At 42.7% G+C, this 18,829-nt stretch overlaps 1 protein-coding gene across 7 annotated transcripts in view; it reads right to left on the reverse strand.

Moving 5' to 3' along the window:
* Positions 1-2,161: 2,161 nt before the first annotated feature.
* Positions 2,162-18,829, reverse strand: part of FAT1 (FAT atypical cadherin 1) — a 363,497-nt gene continuing 346,829 nt past the window's right edge. For 4 of the 7 annotated variants that reach the window (XM_033943896.1, XM_033943893.1, XM_033943894.1 and 1 more), the window contains exons 27-29: positions 16,537-16,596; positions 7,307-7,342; positions 2,162-3,709 (exon numbers count right to left, since the gene is read on the reverse strand). In XM_033943896.1, the coding sequence (XP_033799787.1) occupies positions 3,081-3,709; positions 7,307-7,342; positions 16,537-16,596 (725 nt within the window). In that variant the 3' untranslated portion in view covers positions 2,162-3,080. The remainder of the gene's footprint in view (positions 3,710-7,306; positions 7,343-16,536; positions 16,597-18,829) is intronic. The other 3 variants (XM_033943897.1, XM_033943898.1, XM_033943904.1) reach the window with 3 other exon arrangements.

Genomic DNA, 18,829 nt, shown 5'->3' on the forward strand with positions numbered 1-18,829 from the left:
TAGAGTTTCCATTAGTTTGCTCACTATCGATGTTAGACTCACTGGTCTGTAGTTTGCTGTCTCCATCTTTGAGCCTTTCTTGTGGAGTGGAATGACGTTAGCCGTCCTCCAGTCCAACGGGACGCTGCCTGTACTAAGGGAGAGGTTGAAGAGCGCGGACAGTGGCTTGAATAATTTCCTAAAAGTGAAGTCCATAGGCCAGTATTGAGATGGCTTGGCGAAATCCACTGCTTATTCCTAGGATAAGCAGCATATAATCTGTTTTACTAGTTGGGATCTAGCTAGGTACTTGGGACCTGGATTGGGCACAAGATATTGGGCTTGATGGACTTTTGGTCTGTCCCAGTTTGTCAATTCTTATGTTCATTTTTTGACCTAACATTTTCCTTCCAGTCCCACATAGATATTAAAAGAGCAGTTCTATAAACTGGAGCTGATGTGTGCTTAATGTCACTTCTATAACAGCATCTTGACACCAGGATTCCACCATGTGTTGGCACACCCTCTAATGCCATTTCAATATTATTCTATAAACTATGTGCCTTACCTGGGAGACATACTCATGCTGTGCTTACATGCACACCTTACCTTTGCAGTTAGGCGTTCCCTTATAGAATAGCACCTAGTATATATAGGCAGCTTGGCGCTTTTGATGCTCACACATGGCTAACACCTCTAGGTGCCCCTTTATAGAAATGCCCCCTTAAATCCCTCAGAACACATTTTGTGTTATGGTAGAAAGTCTTTATTCACAACTACTTGGTATTCTGATCAACTTTTTATATGCCCTCAGTAGTAACAAAAGCCATAGGTCTGATTACTAGGTGCTATCTTTCAGCAACAGATAGAGATTCTCTGTCCCTTGGTCTGGTTGAAATATTGCCCCCTTTGGGCTGAACACCGCCTACGCAGAATTCCCTACTCTGGCTGGCCTGGAAAGTAGAATCCTGGCCCAGAAATCAAATCCAGGTCCATTCTGCAGCAGCACGGGAAGTTTTCACGCTGATTGGAGGTCTTAAAAAATTATCCATATTTAGATACATTGGAGGCATTTTTGCATCTTGGAGGTACCCAGCAACTCCTGAATTTTTTTTTCTAATAAAGGAGTAAAAAAGACTGACATTCTTAGAATAAGCAAACAAGAAAAAATATCAAAACAATTCTGCAGCCAGCTTAAGTGGTATTGCAATATCTGTCCTCCTCCTTTTGTGGCTGTTCATTTTAATTGAAGACTGAGCATTCTTCAACTGCACATCACTATACTGCTCTCTGTTCGATCAACTAGTCTAACATCGCCATCTAGTGGATAATCAACAGATTGTCTAATTTATTGTGATAAAGTAACAGGATCAAAGTACAAACCAATAACCAAAACTGAAAATACAGAAGTATATACAAATAAGTATCTCAACACACAGGTTAAATGTTTACAAAAAAACTCCGCTATACTATATAAGAACATATCTTTCGTTAGCAACAAAACAGAAAGGATACAATTACCAGTAAGCCTTTTCTGATCCTGATCAACCTTAGGCCAATCCCCAATATTATGGCTTCTGTAAACATTTAACTTAGCCTATTTGTTTGCTGAGTTGCTGATTGTACACACTTTAGTATCCTTTTGTAGATTTGCCAGGCTGCTCTGATGCTCATAGGAATTCTATGAGCGTCGGAGCAGTTACCGTTGCTGCCGGCGCTAAGACCTGCACTATGCATTCGCAAAAGGGGTATTTGAATAAAAATTGTAACTTTTTAGAGATATTAAAATTAACTTTTTAATATTAGTTTGTATCTTGTGCCCGTTTACTTTTTTTTTGTACTGTGTGTGAGTAGTTTGCCTGTGTTTTTGTGATCCTAGATAGCAATATGGACACTAGCAGTAATTATTGGCATTGCCTGGACGCACCCTGACTCCATTCCCAGCACTAACCAAATAGTGCTACAGTGGTGTCTCTGGAATTTCAGGAGCACTAGCTGGTTATTTGCTGATATAAATCCATGGGATCACCTGGTCTGCACAAGATGACCAGGTAGAAGCCTCTCCCTTTCCTGTCCTCTCTCACTAGCCCCAACAGATTTTTCTATTGCATTCAGTAATTCATGAAAAGTATTGGAAACTCTTTTATGATCGCCAAGTGTAGCCACAGACAACAAAACCAACTCATTTTATTAATAATTTATTGTCAGTAAGAAAGAGTGGCTAATGGTAGTTTTCAGTAAAAACCTTTACAAGACCATTGCATCACAAATATATATATAGACACTATAAAAACTGTGTCATGGTGGTTTTGGTTCTCAAGGTATGCACAGGGTCTTCCCCCCCATTACATTTTCCAAGAAAGGAAAAATGTTTGCAATTCTAAAATACAGAATCTCATGTAAGATATTTCAGACTTTTTTTTCTCACCTATATACAGTTGGAATTGCACGACTGTCAAAAGTTTTCATGAAATCTCAAATTTCCAATGACTGCTGGGATAGGGATAGGATGTGGTCTAGGCAAGGGGGAAGGGGAGGAGGAAGAAACCATACAGTGGAGTCCTGATTATAATAAAGGTCAAGAGCACAAATTTAATGGCACGCTTAACACCACTAAAGCTCATTGGAAAACAAAATCCACAAAATATCTACAAAAATCTAGATAAAACCAGTAAAATCAAAACTGTACATGAAATTTACAAAAAATGACGGGAGGAAATTCAAATTAAATCTCTGAATTAAATCTATAAATACATGTATCATGCTAACAGGTTGAAGTGGTGCGTGGAGTTTCTGTTTTAATACTTTTAACAAAGACAATGCGAGTACAAAAAAATAAACCATTTAGAAATGACGATAGTTTTGTTTTGTATTGTCCAATTGTGATAGGCTGAGGGAACAGAAATAGGCTAACACACAAATGCTTAAAATGAGCTGCATGATCCAGTGAAGCTGTACCAGTCTGAGCTCACTGAAACCAAAGCATACAAAGCACTGCTGGAAAGACAGAAAAACAAAACAAAAAAAAATATTTTATTTTTTTTTAAAGATATTGATCTAGAATTTTAAAGTCCAGGCACTTTTTAACTAAAGTCAGAGTGTCAGACTTCTGTGTGGTGTTGGGAATCCAAGGGAGGGATGGTCACATCGTCAAAGTGGCCATCATCTCCGCTTTCATAGTCACTCATCATCACTTCTGACTCCATCTCACAGCATGCAGACATGTCAGAGCATGAAGCTGTAGAAGTGTACACTGACATGGACATATTGTCCATCATAGGGGGTTCAAAGTCTTGCCCATACCCTAATGTGTAAGAACCATAGGTTTCCTGGAAGCTACTGCCATCTCCACTCATTACATTTTGAGGTTCAGACGGATCGGTGGAATAGTGGTGATGGGGAAGGTACTGATTGAGGTTGAATCTCTGCCTGCACCTCATGGATGAGCCCAAGCTACCTATTGGAGGCATGTCCCTGGATGGCTGTATTGAATCAAACTGCTCGCTATACTCTGGCGGCAATGGTGGGAGCTCATCTGGTGCAGGGAAGTCATCCGGAGGAGGTGGAAAGTCATTTTCTATGTCATAGCCCCCCGGGTAATAGTCTGTATCAATGGCATTTGGGTCTGTGTAAAGGGGAGCAGATTCCTCGACAACTTCATAATGTGGATATTCTTCAATACCTGGTAGCTGGACACTTGGCATCCAGTCCGAAGTGTCCCAGTGGTAACCTGCAATATGGAAAAAGTAATAAATATATATATCTTCCAGAATATCTTTGCAAAGCAATGTCAATCAGCACAATTGGCAATTATAAGAAAAGCTAGACAAATTGCTGGAGCAACGGATCCTGAGATTTGAGTCAACATTTATTAATGTTAAAGCACAAACAAAGCTGCCACCTTAAGATACATCATGCACTATTATGTCTTGATTTTAACATTTTTGAGAAAGAGTGCAGTTCTCCTAAAGTATGCCCCAAACTGGCAAACACAAATTTAACAATCTGATGTTTTTAAAAGTTATCAGGGAGAACTATAGGCAAAGATTTGGCCAGGCTTGTCATAGTGGACGACTGCCTATCTGTTCTTCCAAACTGACGATTGTTCAGAACAAACAAATACAATCAGAAAGTGTAAATTACTTAATATGCATAGGAAAGTGTGTCTTAGAGTCATTCTGAGCAATCTTGGTATCCTGACATTATATAAGTAGAAAATATTGGTGTAGTTTGCCAGCTTTTTAGGCAGGAGGTAGGGGTGCAAAGGATAAGGAAGTCATACTGACAGTTGAAGGGGGGCATCTCCACCCCATTCCCACTCCAAACCAGGCCCTATGTATAAAACAAGAATAGCCGGAACAGTGTTCACTCTTTTGATAGGCAGCAATAAGACATGAGAGCAAAATGCAACAAGAAACACATCAAAACAAAAACAACGCAAAGCAAATTGAAAAACAAAACCCAATCTTCATGTATTGAACGGTGAACTGAGCAACCTATTTTTGTCAGTTTGACGATTAGAAAAACAACTGTACAACTCAAAACTATCAAGCATCTTTGAGTAGAAACAAATCCAAGTCACAAGTATCTGACAAAAACCCAAAGAGTAGCAGCAATCCGTGCCACCGATCCAGGGCAAGCAGTGGCTTCTCCCATGCCTGTCTCAACAGCAGTTTATGGACTTTTCCTCCAGAACTTGTCCAAACCTTTTTTAAACCAGCTACATTAATCACTGTTATCAATCTCCGGGAGATGAGAAACTGAACTGCAGGAGGCAACCATTCACCCGTCTCCCATAAAGCAATAACCTGGGCCTCCTGTCAGCTGCAATGTTCTATTCTGGAGAAGTAATAATGGAGACGTGCACCATTGTTGCTGCCGCACAGGAGAGGAAAGCCTAAAGCTGCCATTGTTAGCACACGAGTTGCAGAAATACTAGCAGTGACAACAGGCATGATGAGAAATATGGGTTTCCTGATTAGAAATGCAACCTACAGAGTGGTAGAAGGAAGGGGAGACAGTTTTTTCACTGTCCCCTGTAAATTGGCTCGTTGCTTCTCTCAAGACCCATTACACACTGATTGCTCTGTTGTGGTTCTCAATGGAAGAGAACCCAAGGCTGAAAAGACGGAGTGCAAGGACTGGAGATGGGAGCTGGAGAGAACATACAGAGAAAAATGGGGTAATGAGACTAAGGGCTCCTTTTATTAAGCCGCGCTAGCTGCTAATGGTGCCTTGAGCAGGCGGTAGTTTTTTGGCAAGCGCGTGATTAAAAGTCACGTGCGCTAACCCCGCTAGCACGGCTTGATAAAAGGAGCCCTAAGAGAAGGCACATGGAGAAACTGAGGGGAGATAGAAGGTCAGGGGAGGAGGTAGAAGAGGAGTTGGGAGGTGCAATAATAATAATAGTTTATTTACCGCAGGACCGTGAAGTTCTATGCGGTTTACAATGGTTAAAAGATGTTACCAATTAATTCGAATTAACAAGGTTAGAAGCTAGTTATTAACAGCGCTAGAGATCAGTTATTGTGCAGTAGGACTGAACAGGTTAGTTGCCTAAATACTTCAGGAACAGGTATGTGTTTAGGTGTTTCCTAAATTCCCCATAAGTAGTATGCGTGAGCAATTGTTCCAGATCTTTGCCCCATAATGCCGCTTGATGTGAGAGAAGATGGTGATGGTGTTTTTTAAAATTTACATCCTTTAACCAGTGGGGAAACAAAATTCGCGTGTGAGCTTCTCTTATGTCTGTTGTTTGAGAAAGAGAAGAGATCAGTTATATATTTAGGGGCTAAACCGAATAGTGCCTTGAAGCAAAAGCATCCAAACTTAAACTTCACGCGTGCCTCCATCGGTAGCCAATGTAGAAGTTGGTAGGAAGGTGTTATATGATCGAACTTCTTCAACCCCAAAATTAGCTTGACTGCCGCATTTTAGAGAACAAGTGAAAATAAAGGTGGAAAGAGAAACAGCTGAGAGCCAGAAAAGGAGATGTTAAAGGAAAGTAGAAGAATCGAAATAGATGGGAAGGAGAAGTGGGGAGACACAGCTCAGTAAGAAATGAGATTAAGAAAGATCTCAGATTATGAAAGAAAACAAGTATAGAAGAGACAATGAAAAAGGAAATAAAGTTAACAGTTAAGCAGTAAGAAAAACTGTACAGTCAGATAAATAAGAAAGTAAATACAGTATTTTATATATAATTTGATTTTTTTTTTTTTGGAATGGGGGCAGTGTTGGGGGTTTTACACAAGGCATCTCAAATTCATAAAATGGACAAATCTTGTCATGAAACCTTGTGAGCCACTTTCTAGGTAATAAGTGAATTTAACCCAAATGGACAGAGAACTGGAGTGCACTAGGGACCTCTGGTAGTTTTATATGGTTCATAGGCAAAATCGCGCGAGACAAACGGCGTGCCGACAACTGAGAGCAGACAACTGAGCGCAAGGTTGACGGGGCGCCGAAGAAAAGCACTATTTTAAAGGGCTCCGACGGGGGGTGTGGGGGGTAAACCCTCCCACTTTACTTAACAGACATCGTGCTGGTGTTGTGGGGGGTTTGGGGGGTTGTAACCCCCCTCATTATACTTGAAACTGAACTTTTTGCCTGTTTTTTAGGGAAAAAGTTCAGTTTTAAGTATAATGTGAGGGGTTACAACCCCCCAAACCCCCCCAACGCCAGCGCAATGTCTGTTAAGTAAAGTGGGGGGGGGGGTTCCCCCACCCCACCCCGTCAGAGCCCTTTAAAATAGTGCTTTTCTTCGGCGCGCCGTCAACCTTGCACTCAATTGTCGGCGCGCCTTGTCTCACGCGATTTAGTCCCGTCACCGTTTTATATAACCATAACTCATTACCCTACTTATCAGTCATCACAATGTTTATAAATTTCTAACTATGGGTAGTCACTGTACCAATTCACGGCCGATTTGAGCCATTAGCATTCTAGAGTTAGAATCATCCAGAAGTGCTCGCAACCCTGTGATCACACAACATGTATTCCAAAAACTCAAAAACTTCTGCATATTGTTACAAATCTTTGGAGATGGCAGAATGATTTTAACAGTCAGAGTGGCAGCAATGAAGGCTTCTACATTTAAAAACTGTGCTCTTCAGCATTCTTCAAGTTAACCTTTCCAGCAAAGGAAGACAAAAGGGTACAGACTGAAATATGCAAAGTTTAGTGAATATACAGTACTATATTTTAAGCCACAGGATTGCATAACTGCACAAACTTGCATGTTAAAGTGACACAAGCAAAATAAATACATGAAAATTTTTTAAAAAAATCACACAGTATAAATGAACAAAGTGCATGCAGAAGTCACCTCTTGAATTCCTGAGATCAGGAACCGCAAAAGAATCTTTAGTTGGCAGAGAAAGAGAGAGAACAAAAACATTACTTGTAGGCTGGCAAGTTCTGAAGGAAGGAGTAAAGGAAATTAACAATAATGTATTATTCTAGAGATTTCACTTTCCTGAAAGCAAACGACTCTTAAAGGACTACAGCCACAAACCCCCCTCCCCCCAAAAAAAAAAATATCCTGAAAACCTTTGGATGCATTTACTCGTCCTGCATGCTTACCAAACTCTGAAAGTTTATTCCCAGTTTTTAAATGGTTGTACACTTGTACATCACTTGAACACCATCAGCTGCAAAACACATTGCTTTGAGAATGGTCATCTAATGCCACAGGACAGTATATACAACAAGAGCATATGCAAGAGACCACTCCACAAACTGCCATACATCACGACAGCCAGTAGGCACATAAAGCAGCACACGCCAGACACGCAAATATCTAGACATCTTTCAGATTGCAATAGGAATGAGCGAGACAGTTTAGACTTAATTGGAGAATGGCATGGGAAAAGTTATCGGCTTGGTTCAAATTTCCCAAGTTGCAGGTGGCCTGGGGTCCAATTCAGCAAATGTTACAAAACCGCTTGCAGCCCTGTCATCAACAAAATATTATAAAGTGTCCCATAGTGAGATGCAGGGGTTGTCAAAGGCAACCACAAGAAATATTTATTTTGTAAGATGAGACACCATTGGTGGAGGGGGAGAGCAATGTATGCTTACACAAGCTATTTAATGCACGTTATTGCAAATCTATGCTGAAGTAATGAGACGCAAACATAGGTCGATCAGCTCATTACCCATCAGCACAATGAAAAACACATATTAATATTTACCCAGCATTAATGAAGTTCTATTAATGCAGGATACTAAACTACTCGTACATATTAACGAAATGTAGTTTGTGAACTGTATTAACATCAATGCTCATGTGTGTGTGTTAACATCTGCACCGCCACGCTGGCGATTAATGCGCCTTTTAACAGCTGATATTAATGCTCCTTTGGATAACCCCCTCCGCCCCTATCTTTGCGACCTGTTGTGCAGCACACACCCTGATGACAATTCTATTGTCATCAGATAAAGGGAAGGCATTTTGGATTTAGCTTATACTTTTTCCAGCTAGACAAATCACATTCTGGTACAGCGGGTGTTGTTTTCCTGACCTGGATGTCTCACAATCTAAGTCGGTCCCTGAGGCGATGGAGGGTTAAGTGATGTGCCGATAGTAACAAGGAGCCACAGTGATATTTGAACTGGGCTGCCTCGGTTTTCAAGTCTGCTACTCCTCCATGGGAGGTGGCATAAGAAACTTTATTCAATTATTTATATTACTGTCTCACGGTGTGCCTGGTCTTCTTGGCTTCTGTTTTTTTTTTTTTGAAGTAAACCTAATTCAACTTGGCTGCGTGCATCCCTTTGATCAGGTTTGGCGCCACTGTGCTTTGGTGAAAGATGTCAATCAAATTTCATACCAGGTTCCCCTGGAAAAGGGATAAGGCTAACTCATTTGATGTGAAGTTGCTACAACACTTCTTACAAAAGTTTGTCTCCCACGATGAAAAGCGGGTTCATAGTCACTTGCGCGCAAGACAGCAGCGCGCGGACAAGTGAGCGCAAGTCAAAAGAGCGCTCACTTGCCGGCGCTCAGATGTCTTCAAAACGCAAAGAGGCAAGGGAACCATACTGATAACGTGGTGACGTGATCACGTGTTAACGTGCTGAACGTGCGCGTGCCTTTCGTTCGCCACGCACCATTGTCGTTGCGCTGAGTTATCCTTGCGCTCAATTGCCTTGCACTGAGTTATCGTTGCGCTCAATTGTCTCGTGCTGAGTTATCCTTGCGCTCAATTGTCTCGCGCTGAGTTATCCTTGCGCTCAATTGTCTCTCGCGCTATTATCTTTGCGCTGATTTGTCTTGGCGTTTTTGTCTGCGCGCTGTTGTCTTGCGCGCATTTGACCTGTCACCATGAAAAGCAGTCTTCAAAAGTCATAACTTTTTATTACCCACATAAGTCTGATCTATGCTATTACTATATGTTCTGATAGCATCATTTTTTTTTAACGTCAAATGCATCACTGATCTATAAAGTGCATGGGATCTTACTGTCCAAAGGCAGGACATCTTGAAAGGATCATTTGGAGAACTGAACTCGGTTGCCATCCCCACCCCCCATTTTGTCATGTACAACACAAGATTGCTGCATAAAAACCAACCACCTCTCTCTGAGATGAGCTGGAAAAAGAGTAGGAGAAGGTTAACTCAGGCCTGTCCAAGTTCAGTCCTTAAGGGCTAGAAGCAGACCAGGTTTTTATGATATCCCTAGTGAATAAGAAAGAGTTGCTGACCCACTACATCTTTTCTACGCAGATCTCGTTCACGCATATTCATTAGGGATACCCTGGAAACCCAGGCTGCTTGTAGCCCTTAAAGACTGAATTTGGGCAAATATGATGTAACATTTCTGATTTTGCTCCAAAACTAGGGGGCTCCTTTTACAAAGGTGCGCTAGCGTGTTTAACGCACGCACCGGATTAGCGCGCGCTAGCCGAAAATCTACCACCTGCTCAAAAGGAGGCGGTAGCGGCTAGCGCGCGGGGCAATTTAGCGCGCCCTATTCTGCGCGTAAAGGCCCTAGCGCGCCTTTGTAAAAGGAGCCCTAGGTTCTCAGTCTCAAACCGTATGAATAAGGGGCCCCCTTCTTAGCTGGCTCGCCCATCCAGGAAGCCACAAGCTACACATATTTGAAGTGCAAATGATCATTACATCAAGATACACCAAATGCTTTTATTTTTATTTATCTCTTTTGTTAAATAAAGAGTGGTAAGGGAAACAAGCTTCTCTCACCTCACGGAGTGGAATGATCTGACTGCTGTCGCACTGCAGAAAGTGACACTGTACAAGGGAGGAAGGTTTAAGGCACAGCAAAGTCTAGTGATTGATCAGCACTGCGGCTTTACAATGGCTCTTGAAAGCACCATGACCAGCAGAAACATGCACATCTGCACAAGTTGCAGGCAACCCGCAGTGGCTTTGGACAATCAATGGCATTACCACAACATTCCTGGGGTTGGCTATGGATGATCTACGAATTTAACTGTGCAAGCTGTATGTTTTCACAAGATGGCATGTCAAAAAAAAAACACAATAAAGAAAAAGATTACTTTTGATAGCCAAAGCAAATGAAATGCATGATACAATAGGAGTGCCCTATGTTATAGTCTCTCTCCTCTGTGAGCAGCTCTCCACACTGTGTGTGTGTTGTGTGTGCGCATGTGTTGGACTCGAGTACAATGACCAAAAATATCTGGAAAAGTTAAGAGAGGCTGGTTGAGTAGTTGGGAAAGCAAAGATACAAAAGGAAGAAAAAAATAGCTGATACAGTAAAAAAGGGAGACAAGATGGAATTGGCATATGGGATCTCTTCATGGAGGTAGTTAGGGGGTGGGCCATTAATGTGGGCAGACTAGATGGGCCGTGGTCCTTTTCTGCCATCATGTTCTATGTTTCTATATATGTTTTACATATATCAGTGATAGGAAGAAGTGCAAAAGTGGCATTGTGAGACTCAAAAGTGAAGGGGAGAAATATGTAGAAGCTGATAAAGAAAAGGCTGAATTGCTTATCAAATATTTCTGTTCTGTTTTCACGGCTGAAGTGCTGGGAGCGGGACCAAAGAAGACAAACATGAATAGGGATGGAACAGTGGTAGACCCTGATCAATTTTCAGAGGGTTGTGTTCATGAGGAGCTAGCTAAATTAAAGCGATAAGGCTGGATGGTGCTGGAGGGTGCGGAAGGAACTTAGGAAAGTTGGTGGCGCCGCTGACTGACCTTTTCAATGCTTCTCTAGCATAGGGAGTGGTACTGGAGAACTGGAGAAGGGCGGATGTGGTCCCTCTACACCACAGGTGTCAAACTCAAGGCACGTGGGCTGAATACAGCCTGCCTGGTCGTTTTATGCTGCCCACGGTACAATGCCCCGAGTTTTACCTTGTGTCCGGCTCCCTCCTCCTCACAACCGTAGTGTGCAAGGAGCCGCGTTCAGCGGCTCCTCACGCATCCCACACCTCATCCAGAAGCATTCCCTCTGATGTTGCAATGTCAGAGAGAAGGCTTCCGGTTCAGGTGCAGGAGGAGGGAGTCGACTACAAGTTGACACCGGGGGGCATCGGACCGCAGGCCACATAAAACGGCCAGATTGTAGCAGCCAGAAGGTTAGACACCCGCCAGAGGGAGGCACAGCATGGAGGGAAGAAAGGTGGGAATGATTTTATTTTCAAGTTATTGTTTGAATTGTGTCAATTTTGAGCATTTTAATCTGCTGTCTATCTTTTGCATTGCTCAGGAAGAAATACATTTGTTTCTGTTTCTCTGGGGGTTGTACTGCATGCAGAATCTTGAACCTTAGGGTGTTTTTTAAAAATATATTAGTACTTTTAGTTTTTGGTCCCTTATTTGCTTAGGGGTTATCTGTGTTCTGATAGGAATGAATGTTGAGAAGCATACAGTGTGTTTTGTGTAGTTTAATTTTCTGGTTAACCATTACCATTATGTGTTAATAAGATTCTATTGTGTGTGTATATATGAAAAAAATTGTGTCTTAATTAGTATTATTATGGGGGCGGGGTCTGGCCCACGACCTAGCCTGTGTTTTGGATTTCGGCCCCTTAATGTGATTGAGTTTGATACCTCTGCTCGGTAGGGATTACAGGCCAGTAAATCTGACTTCTGTGTAAGTAAATTAATGGAAACTCTTTTAAAATAGAGAATGGTGAAGTTTCTGGAATCCGGTGGATTACAGGACCGGAGGCAACATGGATTCTCTAGAGCAGTGGTTCCCAACCCTGTCCTGGAGGACCACCAGCCAGTCGGGTTTTCGGGATAGCCCTAATGAATATGGATGAGAGAGATTTGCATATAATGGAAGTGACAGGCATGCTGATCTGCTCCATGCATATTCATTAAGGTTATCCCGAAAACCCGACTGGCTGGTGGTCCTCCAGGACAGGGTTGGGAACCACTGCTCTAGAGGTAGGTCTTGTCAAACAAATCTGATCAATTTCTTTGACTGGGTGACCAGAAAATTGGATAGAGGGAGAGTACTAGATGTGGTGCATTTAGATTTTAGCAAAGCCTTTGACAGTGTTCCACACAGATGTCTAATAAATAAACCAAGTGCCCTCAGGATGGGCCCCAAAGTGACAGGCTGGGTCAGAAACTTGTTGAGTGGAAGACAACAAAGGGTAGTGGTCAATGGGGATTGCTCTAAGAAAGGAATGTTACCAGTGGTGTGCCTCAAGGTTCTGTTCTTGGGCCTGTTTTTTTTAACATCTGTAGAAGTGATATTGCTGAAGGGCTATCAAGTAAGATTTGCCTCTTTGTGGATGATACCAAAATCTGCAATAGAGTAGACACCTCGGATGGTATGAACAACATGAAGACTGACCTAGTGAAGCTTGAAGAAGGGTCTGAAATTTGGCAGCTAAAATTAAATGTTAAGAAATGCAAGGTCATGCATTTGGGCTGCAAAAATCCAAGGGAACGGTACAGTTTAAGAGGCAAAGAACTTATGTGCATGACAGAAGAGTGGGACTTGGGTGTGATTGTATGTGATGATCTTAAGGTGGTCAAACAGGTAAAAAATGTGATTGCAAAAGCTAGAAGGATGCTAGGGTACATAGGAAGAGGTATGGCCAGTAGGAAAAAGGAGATACTGATGCCCCTGTATAAGACTCTGGTGAGACCTCATTTAGAATATTGTGTACAATTCTGGAGACAGCACCTTCAAAAAAATATAAAAAGGATGGAGTTGGTCCAGAGGAAAGCTAGTAAAACGGTGATGGTCTTTGTCTTAAGGTGTATGGGGACAGACCTATAGGTCTCAATATGTATACTTTGGAGGAAAGACGGGAGAGGGGAGATACAATAGGGATGTTTAAATACATACATGGTGTAAATGCGTATGAGTAGAGTCTCTTTCATTTGAAAAGAAGCTCTGGAATGAGAGGGCATAGGATGAAGTTAAGAGGTGTAATCTAAGGAAATACTTTTTTACAGAAAGGGTGGTAGATGCTTGGAACAGTCTCCCGGAAGAGGTGGTGGAGACAGACTGTGTCTGAATTCAAGAAAGCATGGGATAGACACGTGTGATCTCTTAGAGAGAGGACGAGATAATGGTTACTGTGGGTGGGTAGACTGGATGGGCCATTTGACCTTTATCTGTCATCATGTTTCTCTGTTTCTTGTATATCCATTGCCACTAGCTGACCATCACCATCAGGATACAGCATCATCAGAAGAACCTGCAATGCGTATTTGCAGGAAGCAGTGGACGAGTGTTCAAGTTATAATTCTTGTGAGTACCTAGCTAAGCACGATCAGACCTATCCAGCTGGTACATTGTGGATGATTCTTTTACCCTTAAGTCCAACTTCATAAACCCTTCTCCCCACCCAAAAGATAAGCTATAAAAATTAAGACATGAAAGATTCCGAAATTGGGCTAAATTTCTAAGAAAGTTTGGTTTTAAATTATCAATTACTTTCAGCTAGGCATTTATTCAATTTTCTATACCATTCTCCCAGGAGAGCTCAGAACGGTTTACATGAATTTATTCAGGTACTCGAGCAATTTTCCCTGTCTGTCCCGGTGGGCTCACAATCTATCTAGTGTACCTGTGGCAATGGGGGGATTAAGTGAGTTGCCTAGGGTCACAAGGTGTAGCGTGGGTTTGAACCCACAAGCAAGGATAACTTTTCTCTACATTTTAAATTTAAGCCTGATATAGCTTGATTGTGTTTTCATAGAATAAAATAACACTGGTGAAAAAACTCATTAATATCAGTTTATTTAAAATTCATATTACTGCCTGTTAATCAAAACAACTGAAATCCAAACAATCCAAATCTAAAAAAAAAAAATCCCAACCAAAAACCTTACATTATATAAAACCCATCTCAAAACCTACAAACAAACACCCCCCCCCCATAGATAGATCAGATCAGCAACATTAGGACAGTCCTCTCCAGAAGCTATTGTGGAAAGCCAAGTCTTTAAGGCCTTAAGGAACTGAGCGGCACTATCTAGCAACTGTACTTCTGAGTAGCAATCTGTTTGAGAATCTGCACCACCACCACCACTGAGAATGCTCTAGATCTCCATCGGACAGTTCTCAACATCTTACAAGATGGAACGTCTAACCTCAGAAGACATCCTGCCTGTTTCCCAATAAAGTGGAAGTTTCAAAGTGTTGAGTTCCACCCACCAGAACAATTTCCATCATCTTATTAAGTACCAAACCATTACAAAACAACCAATGATCAATGGCCTGCAACCATATATTTAATGGTTCCACCATTTCTCCCAGGAGAAAAAAATATCTGCATTTTATCCTTCCAACCCAACTAAGTAATCAATAATCCCAAAAGGCAGAGAAAAATATTAAACAGAGGGGACAAATAAGATCCAAGAGACAATGGCACATTGCCAAGCAGCACTAAAAGGACCCATTAGTTACTACAAGAATTAGCCATCACTTTTTTTACCTGTCTGTCCTACACAAATGATTTAATCCAATCTAAGATTAGTCGAACTCATTGTAGCAATTTAATATTATGAATCACTAAATCAAAAACTTTGTTCAGAGCTTGGAAAACTATAATTTTGCTGTATATCATGACAGTCCATAAGAAATACTTATCGGTAAATACTGATATCAGTATCCGCTATAATAAAATCCTTAGCACGCATGCGAACTTCAAACTCCGTGCGACTGTGATCTGTATTGCGCATGCGCAGTGCCTGCCCTCAGCTGATTTCCTGCACCGATCTCCAACGCCAGCTCACTTTCTGCCTTCTGACTATGCTGCCGCTGCCGGGACGCCTCTTCTTCTCACCTCCAGAACAGCAGCGACAGCAGCCGCGGTTTCATCAAGCAGCCGCGGGGCATTTGCTAGGCTAGCCCACTTCAATAATGCGAGGCGGGCTGGCCTAGCAAAAGCCCCGAGGCTGCCCAGCCTAGCGGATGCTGGACAGGGAGCAGGGAAGGGAGAAGGGGGTACTACTGGACAGAGAGGAGGTAAAAGTAAGGGAGAAGGGCTACTGCTGGACAGGGGGAGCAGGGAAAGGGTGCTGCTGAACAGGGGGGAGGTAAAAGGAAGGGAGAAGGGCTACTGCTGGACAGGGGAAGTGACAGACAGACAGCGGGCAGGGAGAGAGACAGAAAGACAGACATAGGGCCAGGGAGACAGACAGAAAGAAAGAAAGGGGGCAGGGAGAGAGAAAGTAAGACAGAAAGAAAGTAAGTAAGACAGACAGAAAGAAAGAAATGCCTCAGTCTACACATCTATTCTAGCATCCGTTAATGTAACGGGCTAAAAAACTAGTATGTTATATTCTACATTACACACATGATTACAACGCTCAAATCCGAAGAGACTTTATGCAGTTTAACAAGAGTTACTATAGCGTGTTTGTGGGACAGAAAGGGGAAATCAAATTAGATTTTCTAGAACTATAAACTGTGCAAACCGTTGCACTATCAGCCTTGCACATTAAAGTGTCAGAATAACAAAGCTCTAACAGAAACCACCAACTGTATTTTCAACCATGAAGGTTAAGAAAAGAAATAGCTCCCCCAATTCCAATTTTTCTTGACCTAGCAACAGGCTCATAAGCATAGGACAACATGGTGTCATGGTATTATGGCAAAACAAAAGCAAAAATGTTGGGAATGACCATATCGTTACATAATGTACAGTAAGGCAGTGGTTAAACACAAATTTTGTGTTTTTGTATCTATAAACAAGGGCTCTTCAAAAAGTTTCCGCACTTTCATATTTTCGCAGGAAATGGATGGGGAGGGAGAAGCGGTAAGATGGCATGCCACAGAATGTCATGTGACTAGTTAGTCGGACAAGCCAGCTCACCTGTGGAAAAGTGATATAATTTGCTTTAGAGATATTTGATAAATGGTGTTTAAAAAGTGCTGAAACTTTTTAAAGATCCCTTGTATAAATATAGATAGAGAACATGTAACATACACACATGCAAATACATAAATGTTCCAATTAATAAAGCAACTAACATTTTAGTTTCTGTGCAAGTATATTATTTTTGTTATGCTACAATAAAGCTATATTATTGAACCGGATGTCTACATGTAGGTAGGTAAGCAATGAAAACACACATATATACCTTCTTTGTCTACCAAGTCAACACCAGGATTGACAAGGTGTATTACAGTCACTATGGAGGCTTGCAGAGAGGATGGAGGGAAGGAGCAAATTAACAGAAACCTTAAGTTAGTACCAGTTTTCAACAGCGTGTTATATTTACAACATTACATGTAGTATGTCATACTACAGGAAAGATCTGTTCCAGTTCAAGAGTGCATTTGAAGTCATTAAATCAACTATATTAAAATGGAGATTTTGCAAAATTCAGTTCAGCCTAGTCTATAATACATACAGCAAGAGACATTACCTTCCACAAAGTTATGCCCACTTTGGTCTCTCGGGCTTGCTTTCAGAGGTTAGAAATCCATGGAAGCCTGATCATAAGCAGAAACCAGTCGCCAGAGCAGTCTGGCACCAATGTGCACCTGGTGGTTTTTAATGCTAGGCACTGCCAACTGGGTTCCTGCCAGCCCAGCTGCTTCTAATTCTTCATTATGGTACTTATTAAATTTGTGCTTCAGGTAGGACATTTTGCTGCTGTTTGTTAGGTGAAAAATTAAACAGTGGCTCTAAGCAAATGCTAGGGAACTGGACGGTAAAATTATGGTCATACCTGTTAATTTTCTTTCCTTTAGAAGCAGCAGATGAATCCAGACTAGTGGGTATAGCTCACATCGACCAGCAGGTGGAGATAGAGAACCGATTAACAGTTGGCCCTAAAGCCTGGTGTTCTTTCTGTTGATTCAGTTATGCACTTTGCCCAAGCATCCCGAAGGAGAATGAGCAGCCACAAACTCCATTCCAGTAACAAACGTGCCCTTCTCATTTGAATCCCATTGATATATACTCGATTTTCGCATCTTGCGTTTTTTATTTTTTTTTTTTTTTCAGTCATGAAATCATACACTTACCAACCATAGCCCCGGCTAACCTAACGCCCTAAATTCCCTACACACAGTCCGTGCCCATGGGGAGGGGCTCTGGATTCATCTGCTGCTTCTAAAGGAAAGAAAATTAACAGGTATGACCATAATTTTACCTTCCATAGCAAAGCAGCAGATGAATCCAGACTAGTGGGATGTAGCAAAGCAAACTCAAACTGGGTGGGACGCCAATGCCGCCTCTGCCAGCACTGCCGCACCAAAACTCGCCTCTGAACGGGCTGCTACATCTAACCGATAATGCTTTGAAAAAGTATTCCCTGACGACCAAGTGGCCGCCCGGCAAATCTCCTCTAATGACATCCCCCCGGACTCCGCCCAAGATGTAGCTAAAGCCCGAGTGGAATGAGCCTGCAGGTGCTCCGGTACCTTCTTCCCTGATAACACATAAGCCGAAGCAATAGCTTCCTTGACCCAACGCGCAATGGACGCTTTAGATGCCGCCATCCCTTTGTTTTTACCCGCGAACGCGACAAAGAGATGGTCCGACCGGCGAAAAGCATTCGTCACCTCCAAATAATGGAGAAGCATACGGCGGACATCCAGAAGCCGTACCGACAAAAAACGCTTCCCCCAATCCTCCTTCCTGAAGGATGGCAGAAACAGACTCTGGTTCACATGAAAGGACGAAATAACCTTAGGCAGGAAGGACGGCACCGTACGCACCGTCACCCCAGTCTCCGAGAAACGCAAAAAGGGTTCCCTGCACGAAAGCGCTTGCAACTCCGAGACTCGCCTTGCTGAAGCCATTGCCACCAAAAAAACTGTTTTCAGTGTGACATCTTTCAACGTGGCCGCTGATAGGGGCTCAAAAGGTGCCCCCTGCAACTTCCCAAGGACAAGTTTCAGATCCCACGCTGGACAAATACGCTTTACCGGCGGGCGGATATGGTTCACCCCCTTGAGGAAACGGACCACGTCCGGCTGCGACGCGAGAGCCGAGCGATCCACCCGGCCCCTGTAACAGGCAATGGCCGCCACCTGAACCTTTAAAGAGTTGTAGGCTAACCCTTTCTCCACGCCTTCCTGCAGGAAAGCAAGAATAGCCGGCAGAGAAGTCTTAAAGGGCGCCACTCCCTGGTGACCGCACCATGCCTCAAAAATCTTCCAGACTCTCGCATAGGAGGCTGACGTCGAAAGTTTCTTGGCTTTAAGCAGAGTGGCGATCACCCTCTCTGAATAGCCCTTCTTTTTTAGCCTCGACCGCTCAATAGCCAGGCCGTAAGACCAAAGCGGGCCGGATCTTCTATCCATATGGGCCCCTGAGACAGTAAGTCCGGCGTTACCTGGAACGTCACCCGCTCGCCTACCGCAAGCTGAATCAGATCTGCGTACCACGGCCGACGTGGCCAATCCGGAGCCACCAGGATG

This window comes from Geotrypetes seraphini, chromosome 1 (genome assembly GCF_902459505.1).
Source record: "Geotrypetes seraphini chromosome 1, aGeoSer1.1, whole genome shotgun sequence".
Lineage (NCBI taxonomy): Eukaryota > Metazoa > Chordata > Amphibia > Gymnophiona > Dermophiidae > Geotrypetes > Geotrypetes seraphini.